This window comes from Semicossyphus pulcher, unplaced genomic scaffold, assembly GCF_022749685.1.
Source record: "Semicossyphus pulcher isolate SPU_LCO1_2020_fin unplaced genomic scaffold, fSemPul1.0.p SCAF_18, whole genome shotgun sequence".
Lineage (NCBI taxonomy): Eukaryota > Metazoa > Chordata > Actinopteri > Labriformes > Labridae > Semicossyphus > Semicossyphus pulcher.
The window spans coordinates 14,225,918-14,242,353 of record NW_027211691.1 but is presented as its reverse complement, the minus strand read 5'-3'; the positions used below and the strand labels follow the sequence as shown (position 1 = coordinate 14,242,353).

General features: G+C 40.2%; 1 protein-coding gene across 2 annotated transcripts in view; it reads left to right on the top strand.

The window, feature by feature from the left end:
- Positions 1-16,118, top strand: part of rsu1 (Ras suppressor protein 1) — a 37,084-nt gene extending 20,966 nt beyond the window's left edge. For both annotated transcript variants that reach the window (XM_069667355.1, XM_069667354.1), the window contains exon 9: positions 15,450-16,118. In XM_069667355.1, the coding sequence (XP_069523456.1) occupies positions 15,450-15,552 (103 nt within the window). In that variant the 3' untranslated portion in view covers positions 15,553-16,118. The remainder of the gene's footprint in view (positions 1-15,449) is intronic.
- Positions 16,119-16,436: the final 318 nt, after the last annotated feature.

Here is a 16,436-nt window from a genome sequence, read left to right as displayed (position 1 = left end):
GACAAAGATATGTAAAAAAGCATACCAGTCATATTCTACTGTGCGCAAGCTTTGTAATGAAGATACTGTCATGAAGATTTCCTAATAATCTCAAACATATCTTTAGACATTTCTCTCCTGAAATGTCTGCTTAGGCTAATACTGAATGTATTTAATAGGCTATTGTCCTCTTATATCAGACAGGCTCTGCTGAATTGTTATTGACTGAACTATTTCTGTTATATCTTGCTGATAATATGGAAATGAAATTGTCTAATTATTAGCTGTTTCCTGTTCCTCTGATTTTCCCTCCCATCTGCCTGTCTGTTAAAAACAGGCCTCAACAGATCTTACGAGTTTCTGGAATAAGAGTTATTGTTGTGCTGAAGGGTTAGGTGATGAAGCACTCAATCATCATGATAATTCTGTCCTACTACCTACCTACGATATTTCACACTTGTTTCAAAGCTGATTTCACAGTGTACTGAATATAGTACAAACCAGTGGTCAGTGGTAGAGTAGGAAATCAGGTTTATAACACAGTTGCAACCTGACTGAAGCTTACATCATCCTCACGGCAACATACAACATATTGTGTCTCTTTATTTTCATTTCATGTAATTTTCAGCCATTTCTGCTCGACTAAGTCTGATAAGTTGTGCTGGATTTATTGCTCAGTCCTTCCCTCTCAATTGCTGTCTAATTATATTCACGCATAAATGACTAACAAAGATTGCTGCTACAGAGCCCCGTAGTGAGAAGGTTTTACAGTTGGAGGGCTGATATTGCAACCTCTGTCTCATGTCCAACCCCCATCCCCCCACCCCTCTTCGCTCCTTCTCACACACATTTGCACCGCCTGCAAGTCTGCATGGCTTCTGATTTACTGATAATGCTATAAAATAAATTCTAACAAAATCACTGCCTTTTATTTACTTTTTAGTATCTTAATTACATTTTGAAAAGAAAGTTTCAAGAAAAACAACATTAAGAAGTGCGTATATCCATACTGCATTGCCTGTTACCAACCGAGTCTAAAGAATCAGAAATGAATCTCATCAAGGACCCCTTCAGCCATTGTAAGAAGTAATTGTGGACTTATTTTGTGACAAACAACTACACCCCCTTAGGGCTCTTATCCACACACACACACAATGTCAAACAATGAATATTTTCAGCATACAACATAAGTGTCATTTAATTACAAAGCCATCAAATGTGGAGGTGTCTTTGTAACAATCTTGTCCTGACCTAAATTCATTGCTGTTTTTTGGCATTCATAATCAGAATCTGGTATAAAAGCGACCTTATGAATCTGACAAAAAGATTGTGTATGCATACTTCTGTCTTTGTGTGTACACCCAGTTTTAGTAGGCCACTCTACCGAAATGGCACTACTGTCAGTAACTGAATCACTGTGTCTGGCTAAAGCTGCTAGACGGTCCTCAGCTCTATTGCTGCTAGATTTGTCAGCTGCCTTTGACACAGTGAGCCACCAAATCCTCCTCTCCACTCTCTCTGAGCTTGATATCTCAAGATCTGCCCTCCTCTGGTTCGTGTCCTACCTCTCAGGGAGATCTTTTAGTGTATCTTGGAAAGGAGAAGTGTCCAAACCCCACAGCTTATCCACAGGGATGCCTCAAGGGTCAGTGCTCGGTCCCCTTCTCTTTTCAATATATACCACCTCACTTGGTGCAATCATTCACTCCAATGGTTTCTCATACCATTGCTATGTGGATGATAGCCAGCTCTTCCTGTCATTCCCACCAGAGGACACTTCAACCTCGGCACGGATCTTGTCATGCCTTGCCAATATCTCTAAATGGATGAAAGAACGCCATCCTCAGCTCAAGCTATCCAAGACTGAGTTCCTTGTCATCCCAGCCAGTCCCTCTATGCAACCACAGATCAATAACCAGCTTGGACCAGCTGAGCTCATACCCTCAGTCTGCCTGGAACCTGGGCGTCATAATTGAGGTTATTGCTTCATCAGGTTCTTCGCAGTACAGTACAGTTCAAAAGTCTGAGGAAGAGCATGTTGGCTTGAAACGTCACTTTGTGCTGAATAAAACCCTCTACGGGAGCTTCCTGGTGTTCGGATCTTTATGTATTTTTTTGATGTTCTTTGCAGACCTCACTGCTCATGACACCACAACCCTGAGATTTGCCAGTGTTAACATGTAAGAACTGTTCTTTAACCTCATCCAGTACTATCCTGGAGGTTCTTGCTAATAGGCTTGTGACTTTATCAACTGCCTCAGCCTTCTGTGTTGCATAATCAACAGTGTCAAATCTACAATAAAAACAGTCAAATCATTGGCAACAATTGTGGTGTGTATTTAAGGTTCCTGGCATCATGGTTGAAAATGGATGATAAAAATGTTTTGTCTATACAGAAACATTTGCAGTCTTATTTTGTTTTTCTAAATTATATTCTGAATTGAATATAACCTGATAATGATCTATTTATCAAGGCACATGCTGCCTCATTAGACAGATCATTTAATCGCCTGTGAAAAGAAGCTGTTTCATATGCCCCTCTCCCACCCAAATTTGTGTGTTGAAGCGGGTTTTTCAGACCCGGGAAGACCCACTTATAGATGCCAATTGTCTCTTTTCCCATTGCTGTCTGCTGTCACAAACTCTCAGGAAACGTGAAGATGTTATGGTGGTTAAGTCTTTATTCTATCTATTACTCGTTCACAGTCTGTGTATCAAACTCGGCGCCGACAAATTTGGAACGATGTTCAAGTGCAGAAGTTACCGACGGAGCATAGCATCACGCCAGATTAGCATGTCGACACGCGTATTGTGTTCCCATCAATGCTAATAGGAGTGTAACTTTCCCATTAAGCAAAGGTGTTAGCGGGTGTTAGTGGGTTTTTTGACCAGTGGGAAAGCGGCTTTAGTCTGTTAGTGTTTGTTTTAATTGTAAAGTATCGCTTTCCAGAGGGAAAGGGGGACTGTGGCCAGGATGGGTGGGATCTTTTATATTACAGCTGGCTTTCCTACGGAACTGGCCAGTATATGTGTCAATGACGGGTGGTAGTGTAGTCCCAATCATCCGCTCTGCCGCCTTCACCTCCTGCTGTAGGTCCTTCTTGTCCTCTGCTGTGCAGCTTCTAAACCACACAGTGCAGCAATAGGCCAGGAGGCTTTCAGTGGTGGCCCAATAAAAGTTGATAAGCAGGTGTCGTGGGAGGTCAGCCTGTTTCAGCTTCCTGAGGAAGTAGAGTCTCTGCTGGGCCTTCCCCAACTGATAGGAGAATCTTGTGGACCAGGTGAGGTCAGCTGAGATAGGAACTCTGGGGAACTTAAAGCTCTCCACCTTCTCTAGCTCCTCCCCCATGCTCTTACCAAAAAGAGCATGTTACATATTGATAGTTCACAGGTAAAAGTTCCATCGATGTGCAGAGATGGAAATCACCCCTTATTGACTTGGCCACATTGGCAATCTTTGCTTCAGCCTGTTCTATCAGATTGTGTATAGTGCTTGCAGCTTCCTTGACATCAGCTGATGGTGCAGTATAGACAACAAAAGGATTACTACAACTGCACACCACGCACACACACCACATCCCTTACTCTTACTGGAGTTAGTAGTGAGATCCATCCTCACCAGAATGAAGCCCTCCAGATCAACGGCTGAGTCATGGTTGGTTCCCGATAAACAAATCAGACAGGATTGACTGCAGTCCGAGAGACTGGCAGACACAAATTTCTTAAGCTTTCTGAGGAAGTATTCTCTGAATGTTACCAAGCATTATGCATGGAAACAGTTGTGTGAAAGGCATCCTCTTAAAAGGAGTATGGGCATGGTATATCTTGGCAAGTCTCCTTGTTTTGGTTTGATTATTGTTTTGATTTTGCCACACCAAGCGAGCATTTTTGAAAAACTAATCTGTCCTGAAGGAAAGGTGTGCTTGTTGACTAGACAACATCGTTCTTGTGTGTAGGTGATCCTGAGCTGAGGCAAAGTAGTTAGGCGATTAAGAACAGAAGTGGAGCTGCGTTTCCCTATGAACTGTTAACATGTAAAAACTGTTTCTAAATCTCACCCAGAATAATCTTGATGCCACTAACTAGTAGATTTGTGATTTCATGAACTGAACAGTTTAAATTTAGAAGGGTCACCTTTACCTTGTATTTAAAACTCTAAAGCTAGACTTTCCTGGTTTGAAGTTACAGCAACTATAAAACAAAACTTCAGAACTAACAAATTTGGACAGAGTGCACCATACTGCATCACCTTAAAGAGCTGCATTACTTTATCATACCACTAAATACACTGCTTTGGAGGAAGCTTTGAGACATCATGACATCGGAATGTTGGTGTGTTAGCAACACTCATTTCTCACCACAAATGTGAAAGGCACAGATAAACATCAGTCATGTAAAGATGAACAATGATAAGAACTCATTTTTGTAGACTTTTTGTTTGTTTGTTTTTAACTTCAAGGGGCTATATGTAAGATTTTACATGTATTCATTTATTGCCAATGTGTGAAGGGATAGTAGAGGAACTGAAAAATTGAGACCTTCCCCAACTCCCTCCATTGCCTCTAGCAGCCTGTCGGCCAATTTCTATGTAGAGCACTCGGTACGCTTTTTCCGCAAAAGAAGAGGATGTGACGTATTTGCGCGAGTACCTCTGCCTAGAGCTCATTCTCCACCACCACAGTCAACAGTGTGCAATACGAGACAACGCAAGCTGTGAAAGGGAGACGGATAATGCCAACAAACAGCCGGCATAAACACAAAGTACACAAAAAAATGTTTTATCTAGTGAAACTTGTCTGACCAAACAGGAATGTGACCGATGTCGGGGAAATCTAGGGTCAAAATCGGCAGGGCATGCGATTCATGGAGATACCTTCGATTGCTTTTGGTGATCAAAACAGACCCACAACTGGCTTTCTTGCTACGTGTTGTAAGCTTGTTGTTAGCTCTATAGTAAGTAAAACTTATTGTTGTCATAGAAACAAAACCTGCGTCCAGTGTTTTTTCTCTTACCGAGTGCAGGGTTTTTTCTCTCACAGCACCAGTGCTTCATCCCAGCTCTTTCCAGCCACCGTGCCCTGCCTGGCTAATGTTAGCTAACGCTTAAGATGATTTGCTGGTTTGCCGGCGTAATTTGCCGTTTGGTTACGAAGCACAATGCTGGAGTCATGCAGCGTATTTATGTTAGAGCTAGTTGGCTAACCTTAGCATGCTCGCTACCATTATGGTATTATGACAATCAAAATACTATCTGAGTATGTATGTCAGTGCTGTCAGTCTAGCTTGACAAATAACTTCGCCAGCTAACATGAAACTCACTTAGGTATTATGACAAACAGTGTTTGTTTTGGACAACATGATGCCGGGCAAAATGATGACAGTCAATAAACACATCTCATCAGTGAAAAGTAAACAGAGCCAGTGAGTTCCAAGATTGAGCATGCTCAGTTTCGTGTGTCTTCGGCAAAAAACCCTGGATGCTCGTTCATGCGTGCGAGCGAGTACAAGAAGATGGACTGCAGTTCACTCAAAGGCAGACTGTGTCACTAGGAATGAGGATTTTCTGAAAGTTAAAGTTACATATAGGACCTTTAACTGAAATTGAATAATAGTGTGTGGAACCTCTAGGGTGCACTACGAAGCAAGATTAGAGGCTAAGCCGGGTCAGTTGAGCCTAAAACCAGGGTCAAGTGTCATGAAGCTGGCTCTCTTCTACCCTGGTTAGATCACCATGGTTACTTACAAGTGCTATCAAAATTGGCCAAAAATTACTTGGTTTCCAACTATTCAAACATCTATTTTTGGGCAATATGTCCCCAAGAGGGAATACCAATACACAGTAGACAAACTTTCTTGCAAAGATATATTTATTTCAACATAAACTTGCCTTTTAAAATATCATTGTAGGCCTCCTACACCTTGCACAATAAACAAATGAAATAATAAGGTTACGGTAGGACGGATATTCAGCGCTCCGAGCGAGCTATGCTGTGACTGGTATATTTATTTGAACGTAAACATGGCTTTTAAAAAAATCTGTTATGCTCGGTATGAGAATCTCTCTCTCAGGACGGGCTGAGATTTGAATTCTCTGGAAACATTACCACACGCCCCAGGGTTGTTGTATTAGCTTGTTTCAGCTTATATAATTATTAACGTATAAAGTGATACGTGCATTCAAAGATGCTCCGTTACCAAGAGAGTGTGCATGAGGACATGCAAGAACACGCAAGAGCTCGCAAGACAGCCGTGTTAGTGCAGATTTTCACATCTTTTCACATGGAAAATAATTTTAATAATCGAATATCCATTTTTCTTTCTTTCAAATTTCGGTTATATAATAGGATTTAGATTCTTTGTCGACAGCCCTACTACTAACTCTTAACTTCTAACTTTGTCGAATTGTCAAGTCGTATTATCAATTAAAGCAGCGGGCTGCCACTTGTTTATTAAGTGGTCTGTTGTTGACTCACTTACCACACAGTGCACACAGTATTAAAGAGTGTAAAGGGGCATATTTGTTTGGTAACACAATGTCCAAAAAATTAATCATCTAATAAACCACTATATTGCACACAGTCCATTCATTATTAAAGACAAATGAGCAAGTTTTCAGTCACTGTCAAGTAGCACAAAATGCACAAATAGTGATTAGCCTCAGATTATTAAAATTATCATCAAAGACATATCTCAAACATCAGCAAATAATGATCTGTGCTTGATTGATTATCACATCCATATCTGTCTCAGTGCCCGGTTGGACAAGGATGTTGGCTATTTTAGTCCTGTGGCCTCCTGTGACATAGAAAATATTCCTTCTGTGTGTAACTCACAGTTGTTTTCAAGTCTGTGTAAAGTAAGTGTTGCAGCAGCTCTTTGAGAATCCAGTGTATCTCTACTAAAAGTATAAACTCTACATTTACAATTATGCAGTTTGTTTCCCTGAGGTTTGGTCTTGTTTGACACAATGCCCTTGTAAAAAACAAAAACCACTAAGAGGTTACAGTAGGAAATGCTGTGACACTAGAAAATGTCAGTCCACTTACAATTACAATTACAAATATACTGTATATTTTGTTTAAATATAATGGCAACTGAATTTCCTTTATTACCACCATTGTAACTAAATGTAAATCTGGAACCCCACAAAAGTTTTGACACTGAACTAATCACGAGAATTTCACTCTCAATGTATTATTATTTTTTTCACCAAAGTAGGCAATCTTTCTATACACTATTTACTAATAGTGAATGCAGCATTATATAATGGTTACGTTTAATACAGAAAAAAGTCAGCAGTGATTTTAGACATTACATTATTTAATTTACATCTGAGCGAAATCACAATCTTCCTAAGACATTAGCTAAAGTGGTTTTGTTGCCTAAACATAACCACAGAATCTCCTGAGGGAACTGGTGGGTCAGCAAGAAATGTTAGTAACTAATGATAAGGGCAGAGAGCCTTTCCAACATTGGCTTAAAGACCTAGTTGTTTGTCATGAATCTTAATTAGGATATTTTCAACCGCTTTCCTCTTCCTTTGCTTTCCTCTGCCTTTACCTCCCCTTCTCTGCTCTCTTCCTTATTTTCAATGCTTTCTTTCCAACTTCTTCTCCTTTCTACCAATGTTTCCCTGCCTGTAAAAGAGCTACTAAATTGCTTGGCAGCTCTTGTGAAGATGAGGTGGCGGCGAGAGGAAGGCCCCCATCAGATCAATGGCCTTTGGCCTCCCAGCGCATTTATCACACACGCACACATACATATTTTTAGCTCTGTAACACACACACACACACACACATATGGGTAAAGAAACCAACTTTTAAATCTCTTTGCGCGCACGCACACACACACACACACACACAAAGAACTTTGCTGTGATTAATTAAGCCGTATGGAATAGCAAAGCTCCATAAAGACATCATCAAGAATCTGAATCCATTCGCCTCTCTTCTTCTGCCTTTAATTGGCCCTAACAGCTCATCACTGAAGATGTACGCACACACAGACACACAAACTCACTCACTTTTAAAAGAAATGGGAAATCTTTATGTTGATCTGTAGCTTGTGTGTTGTATTGGTTGTATAAAAGCATAAAGAATCTGTTTTTATCATTGATATGTGTGCTTGCGTGTATTTTAAAGTGTTTCGGTTGGTTAGATATCCTGTGTTTTTTTGGGTTCTGGCCTCTTCAGTGTATAAAGAACAGAGAGCATTAAACGTCTAGTGTTTGTACTTACAATGTCATAGACTTCCAGTAAGATTAAGAAAGAAAGAAGCACTCACTTTTCTTAAATGTCAGACTGCACATAGTGAGTAGAATGACACAAAAGGACAAGAGAGCACGGTCACAACATACATGTGTTATAAGATTATACTCTCTAAAAAAACAATCTGATCAGCTTTGAACTGCACTATGATAGTTTGACCACATACCGCACCTTAATATATGGTGTGTAGTGTCTGTATTTTGGGACTTTTTTCTGTCTCTGTAAGACCTCAGTCTCTGACCACTGTACCACCAGTTGCTGATTTAAAAAGGATGAGAGGGGCTTGTGTAACCGGGCACTCCTAAAGCTCGACCTGACTCCACCTGCTGATTCTGTATTCCTTCCACATAAAGACAATTCTTTATTGCAATCCCTGTGGTCACAAAAATTGTAAAATTATGTTCGTCACCCCCATGGGCCGAGCCCATTCCAGCTGTCATTGGCTGAGAGGCGGGGTACACCCTGGACAGGTCCTATTTCAGGAAAATGGTTTAGTGGTAATACTGAATTGAATAGAAACTTCAAACAACTATTGTAGACCTACAGTATGTGTCAGCTGCGATCTCTGCAGCACGTCGCCTAGATCATTCTTTAGAGACTAGTTGGGATTTTTGACTTACTGACACCAAAATCTCGCCCTATGGCAGCTGGGATAGGCTCCAGCCCCCCGCGACCCTGAACAGGATAAGCGGTATAGATAATGGATGGATGCATGGATGGATGGATGACACCAAAATCAGTACACCTGCCGTTAACCAGACTGCTCCATAAAGACAAGCTTTTCTCATGTGAGGCCAGCCTGCCTCATTAAACTTTGTGCTGTGTTTTAAGGGGATTTAGTTTACTTTAGTCTGTCTCTGGTCATGTTGATCCGATTAAAATAGGACACAGTGTCCCTCCTCATGCTCTCATCTTCCTCATTATTCTGTTCATGCTCTCCTCCATGTCAGTCTTCAATTGTCACAAGGACAAGAGATGGAGTATGATTGTATGACTTACCAACACAGCAGCGTACACTATACATACGAGTAGTAAAAGGAAATTATTAAAATCCATTTTTTTGTGTGTGCGTGCGTGTAAACGGTCCATCAATTACTCTGCATGATTCTACCCTCTTCACATTGATTTATTTTTTCCTTCATGACACGGTGACATTTAATTCCCCTCCTCCACTCATCCTCTTCCCTCAATCTATCAATGCTGGGAACCAACAATTATGCTAACACTAGCTTGTAATGACAGCACAGAGTCTGCTGCATTGGCCACTTAATGAATAGTCTTGCTTTTCGTACAATTAGAACTCAAAATGAAAGTCCCGTTCTTATTGAGCAGCTCCAGACTCTGTTCATTTACACAATATTGTTTTGTACCATCTATTAAGCCAAACCCTTTCTTGGAAACTCTGCAATTCTACACCATTAGTGGCTAGCATTAGCAGTTGGTGTAAGCATTTAGCAATTATTAGCCTTTGGCTAGAGTTGCAATAGCATTGTATAAGTTAGTGTTAAAGCATAGTGCATGGAAAAGTAAGTCTTGTCATTGCATGTATTGCTGATCAGAATAGCCGCTGGCTACACTGGAAGCCCCTTTACCCCCAGAGGCTATATCGTCATCAGTGGATAGGTGGTGGGTTCTCAGGTATCTTATATGATAGCACAAATAAACTCATTCATTGACTGATTTGGGGTGCTAAAGGACACGTCAGGGCATCACCAAGGTCAGTAGGCTACATCATCTGGAAACCGTGGATGTCGATACTTTATTTCATGCCAAACCATAGATGTTGAGATCTTTCAGTCTGGACTGACTGCTTGTGGACCGACCAGCCGACAGACAAAACGAACAGCATTGTCTCTCCTAGAGCCATTCTGTTAGCATGGCTAAAACTGTCAACTGTCCCAAGGCCCCACTGCTTCCAGACACTCTGCTACTCCCAGGAGTTGTCCACCATGCCCTTGTCCCCTTTTCTCCACTGGGACATAGCCACCCAGCTGAATAGGGGGGCTCTACAGAGTCCCAGGACCACCTTTGTCTGACCTCTCTCTTCAGCAAATATGTATCCCTGCAGACTAAAGGATTGGCATTAGGTCTAAAAACTGCATATAGGCATACATCTCCAAATAGGAGGTATATAGGAAATAAATCAAGATGGCTGACGGTAATGCAAGTGTAAATGAGCTTGTGTTAGAATACAGAGTAGTCTCCTGCAAGAAACAAGGTCTTCCACTGGCAGTATCACTGTCTCTCCCTTCATGTCTCTATTTTTTCTTTCTGTCTGCCGTAGGGCTGCAGGGGTTTTGATGGGCAGTAGATATTAGGGGGTTTGGCAGCATTTAATTCCCAGTTGAAAGTGTTGACATGAGATGGAGGCAGAAAGAGGAGAATAGAATACAAGAGACTTCAATCATAGACTGACAGTGCGTTTGGTGCGTCTGTGTGTCTGTGGGTGGGTGTGTGATGTTGCTAGGTACGCATCCTTCGTCTCTGATACATTAAAATCCTTAAAAAAAACATTGAACTCGGTATCCTGGCGACCCCTGAATTTGAAAAGCTAATATGTGTTGCAGTCATAGAAATAAAAGGAGAAATCCTCTCAGAAAAAATAATCGAACCAACCGGTCAACATTTCTTCTAGCCAAATTACAAATGACATCTAAACAATGAAGGTTAGTATACTTATTGTTGGAATACTTGTTTGAGGTGGTTTGAGGCTGCTCTAGCCACTGTCACATGGTGGACAGTGGAAAAAATCCTCTATTGGCCACTGATATTGTTTTACATTATGACGATTTATCTTGCACACGATGAAATTCCATTTTGTTTAGTGTCAATGTGTGAAAGGAAATTGTAATATCCTTCTCAGAAAGTAAGAAAACTACTTATTACTACTCCTCTTATAAGTACACTCTATGTCAATCAATCAATCAATAAGTCAATTTTTATTTATGTAGTGCCAAATCATAACAAAAGTTATCTCAGGACACTTTACAAAGAGCAGGTCTAGACCGTACTCTTTGGTATGTTATTTAGAGAGAGACCCATTATTTATTCACCATGAGAAAGTACTTCAGAGGCAAGGAAAAACTTCCTTTTAACAGGCAGAAACCTCGATCAGAACCAGACTCATTGGAGAACAGACATCTGCCGCGACTGAATGGACTGAGAAAGTGGGATAGAGGGAGAGGCAGAGAGAAAGAGTGATGTATAGAGACAGACAGACAGACAGGGGGACATACACACACCGAACTTGGTGTCTCAAGTGCCTCAGTAGTCTAAGCCTATTGCAGCAACAAGGTGTTGGTCCAATGCAAACCTGAGCCAGCCCTAACTATAAGCTTGATCAAAAAGGAAAGTTTTAAGCCTACTCTTAAAATTAGAGAGGGTGTCTGCCTCTGGACCCAAACCGGTTGATTATTCCAAAGTAAGGGGACCTGACAATTGAAGGCTCTACCTCCCATACTACTCTTAGGGACTTTAGCTACCATAAGCAGGCCTGCATTCTGAGAGTGTTTCACAGTGTTCTAGACAGGAAATAGGGCACGATAAGCTATTTAAGATATGATGGTGCCTAAACATTAAGAGCACAGAAAGAGCTTTCTAGGGTTAGAAGAAGAATTTTAAGTTCTATTCTAGATTTTACCGGGAGCCAGTGCAGAGAAGTTAGTACAGGAGAGATACAATCTCTTTTCCTATTTGTTGTACCAGTCTGCAGCATTTGGATCAGCTTAAGAGTCTTTTGAGACTTATCAGATAAACCTGATGATAAGGAATTGCAATAATCCAGTCCAGAAGTAATGAATAAATGGACTAGTTTTTCTGCATCATTTTCAGACAGAATGTGTCTGATTTTTGCAATATTGCGTAGGTGAGAAAAGGCTATCCTTTAAATTTGTTTTATATGGAGGTTAGATGACAAATCTGATCAAATAGAACTCCTACATTCCGTACGGTGGTACTGGATTCCAGGATGATACCATCTAGGGTACTATAGCTATATTATTAGGCAACATATGTCTTAGGTGTAACAATAATTTCAGTTTTGTCTGAGTTAAGTAACAGAAAATTGCTGGTCTTTATATTCTTAAGGCATGCCTCGAGTTTGGTTAACTGATTGCTTTCACCTGGCTCCAAGTATCTAATCAAATTTAAAATCAAATTTTATTTGTATAGCGCCAAATCATAACCAGAGTTATCTCGAGACACTTTGCAGAAAGAGCAGGTCTAGACCGACTCTTTGTTAAGTTATTTAAAGAGAGGCCCAACATGAATCACAATGAGTAGCACTTATATAATTGTATATATTATATAATTGAGTATCGTCAGCATATCAATGAAAATCAGTTCCTGATGATATTACCTAAAGGAAACATATATAAGGTGAAAAGAATGGGTCCGAGCACCCAACCTTGTGGTTCTCCGTGACTAACATTAGTGTGTGTAGAGGACTTAGGATTATCTTTTAAATTAATGGGGCAACGCCTGTGAGCTAGTTCAGGCAGACAACTCAAGCTGCACTGATTTAATAATTGATATGCGTCGCTTCCACAATCACCTGACAAACACTTCCTCCCAATTGGCGGTCTATTTAAGCTGCAAGATTTCCAGTCTCTCCCTCTGCTCTGTCATTGCCATCGCTGCCATGCAGTACTGCGCTCTTACTTTCAGCCCCACTACCACCCCAGCATCCATCTGCAGGCTCCGTATAGGGGGTTTAAAATATTATCACATCACTCCTCAATTTCTGCATGTAAAATAAATCTGCGAAGAGTGATGAGGTCGGAGCCTAGACGCCAAACACAAGCTATGTTCTGCTGCTGCAATAAACACTTCAAACTGTAACAACGCGAGTAGTCTGACTGAAATGTCTGTTAAGTCACTATCTGTCATCGAATGAGGTAACAAAATGGTGTTTGAGCCTATGGCCCACTGATGAAAGCCTTGAAGTATTACAGACTGAGTGTCTGGTGCGACTTTCGTGGAAAGAAAATCGGAGCTAGGCAGCTGCTTTTCCTGTCTCTGAAAGCGCTTCGAGTAAACGGTATTCAACCATGGCTGAACAAACAGAAAAGATCGATGACTACAGACACAACTTCAAACATAAGTGAAAATCAATCCAGATGAAGACAGTCTAAAAAGGAAAGCGACCGGATTGTTTTTATTTTCTTCTATTAAGAAGAAAATATAAATATATAAAGTACACAAGTCTAATATAGCTAAAGTATTGTAGCAGTGTGTTTGTATTTATAATCCTGTTTAATCTATTCAATAAGTGTGAATGCAGTAACTAATGAGTAGGACTGTAATGAACAGATGGCCGTCTAAATTAAAAAATACTTTAAATATTGCATTGTCCTCTTAAAAGGTGTGGACCCTTTGTTTCTATAGCATGGCAGATGAGCAAAATGAAGCCACATAGGCCTCCCATTAATCATCTATACAAATGCTTTATTATCCACTGGCTCATTCCTGGTTATTCCCGTCACATACACGCTCAAACATTTCCTTGTTTTAAGAAAGCTTGTTTTCAAACCCGGGCTGAGCATTAACAGTTACAGTTTTACAACACGAAGGCACAATTATCCGTGTTACAGGCTGCAGGGATGAAGACAGAGACACCAAGCTAAAGAAAAGTCGTTTCCACTCCAATGAGCTCTCTCTCTCTTCTGTGCGAGCAAGAGACACCCATGGGAGATAAAAAGTGACAGACAGAGGGGCATGTTTTAGGGGGTGGGGGGCAGTGGACTTGTCTGCTTGTCCACTGCTGAGCAAGACACCACCGTGAACATGGACTCTTATTACAAACATACAACTCTGTGTGTCCACTGTTTATGACTACACAGGTTGCATAGTGTGTGAATATTGTGTCTGTGTATTTGTTCCAGTTAAACTGTTGGTCACTGTTGTGCTAGTAAGGATCGCAGTAATTGTCTGCTGGTAATGTTTTGGCCACACTTAGACAATTACCAACCTATGGCTATTAAGTATAATCTATGGCTGGAAATGGTCATGCTTATTCTTGAACAAAGCGTCAATACTTTCTCTTATCTTTTTATGTGATTTAGTTTTTTAATTTCTTTGAATTGACCATTTAAGGTGTAATGTGGACATGTAGAGGGCCGAATAAGAGGCTGATCCACATGCACATGTTTCCAGGTGGATTGTGATTTATAAAGGAAACATTGTGTTTAGGTCTGCATGCATACGGTTTTATAAATCTGAATATTTTTTTCGGATTGCATGCACGCTTTTTGGTAGGGATTCTTCCCTGGTCTGTTGGTTTGTTGGTTGGTTTGTGACCAAGAGCAATTGGTCAGACCTGCTCTAATGCCCTAGAGAGCGTTTTCTATAAAAATTTCAGTATTTTGAAAACACTGAGCACACGGATGGGCAGCATGGAACGGGGATGTGCTGTTAAAAAAATTATTCTAAGACCACTTACAGTATGTAAGTGGTCTTAGAATAATTGTGGGTTGGTTTGATTTCAGATTTGTTGGGACAGATCACTGGAAGGCCCCACTAATCTATTCATAAATCATTAGGTTTTTTTTGCCTTGCCTTGCCTTGGCTTGACATCAGTAACAGGAGATCTCTTCTTTGGATTGTCACTATACCAACATCATCTAAAGCCTTTTTTTTTTGTTTTTTGTTTTTTGTTTTTTGCAAGATTCCCAAAAATTTGGACTGAATATACCTTTTCTAATTATACATTTTGTCCTGCCTAGGATCTTTGAATAGCTAGACTACCACCAACCCTTTTGGCCAATATTTTATTGTATTTTGTGTGAACACTTGAACACTGCAGGATCAGGGATCCAGGCAATTCCCTGCCCGAGGACATTAGGCTGGCAAACTCATTACCGGTTTAAAATCTTTGCTTAAAACAGATTTTTATAGGAAGGCCTTTTTTAATGATTGATTGGTATTTTATGTGCTGCAGTCATTTATCTATTTATTTAATTTGTTCTTATTTTATAACTTTGTAACATGCTGTTTTTATATCATATGTGTTTAATGAAATCTGTGTTTTAATTTTGTTCTATTTTATGTATTAGTTATTATTATTACTAGGCAAACTTTTAGTGATACATGTTTCTATGTGACGTATAACTATTCATTGACACCTATGTGTGAGAATCAAATAGTTCTTTGTGATACTGACGAATATTTCCCCCCCTTTTCTTGTTTCTCCTCCTCTCCTCTCAGTCTCTATGGCAGACACATGCAGGCCAACCCAGAACCCCCAAAGAAGAACAATGACAAGAGTAAGAAGATCAGCCGCAAACCACTGGCTGCCAAGAACAAATGAAGAGAAGATGGAGGATGGAGATGAATACTGTCTCTTCCAGTCAAACTCACTGCATGTGCCTTTTTTCTTTCCTCTTTTTTGTTTGGAAAACTGTATTACATTGAAATGTATCCGCATTGTTTGGACTGTATTCCACTGTGCCCGAGTCCAGATGGATGTTTTTTTAAACTTGGCTTTGACACTACTGCTATTGCTTGGACTATTAGGTGACAACAGATTAGACGTCATTCAAAGACAGTCCCTATATATGCTGGTTGCCGTTAACATTTTTTTGGGGATCAGTATCAGGAAGTACTGTAAGATGATACTGTTACATATGATGCCAAAGGCAAAGACTGAATATGTGTGGATCAAAGTTTCTCTGGAAACATCAAGAGTTCAGATAAACACCATGTCACTGCTCTGTTTGTGCCTCTTAAAGTAGATGTCTACATTAAGCAGCTGTTTTACATTCCGGTTACCCTCAGCTCAAACACATCCATATCAGGATTTCAATGTCCACCAGAAGCCGTAATTTTAATATTTAAGAATAATTTTAGAGAAATTTGATTTCCTTTTTTTTTTTTCAGTCATATAATCACATTTGCTGCTTATTTTGATGCAGTAACAGTTGTTCAGTGGCTGTATTCAACACAGTTTAATTACTCTACTATCCAACTTTGTCCTCCATCTGTATTCCCGGTATAAAGTTAAATATGCTTAACCCCTAACTCACTCTTTGTCTCATTCTGTTTGTACCCCCCTTTCTCTGTGTTGTTAATGACATGCAAACAAGGAAAAAAATTGTTGCATTTGTGTGTATGTATAACACAATTGATAAAAGTCTTGGAAGTGAGATATTGCGGACACACAGCAGATGGACATTGGCACACTAGCTAGAATGG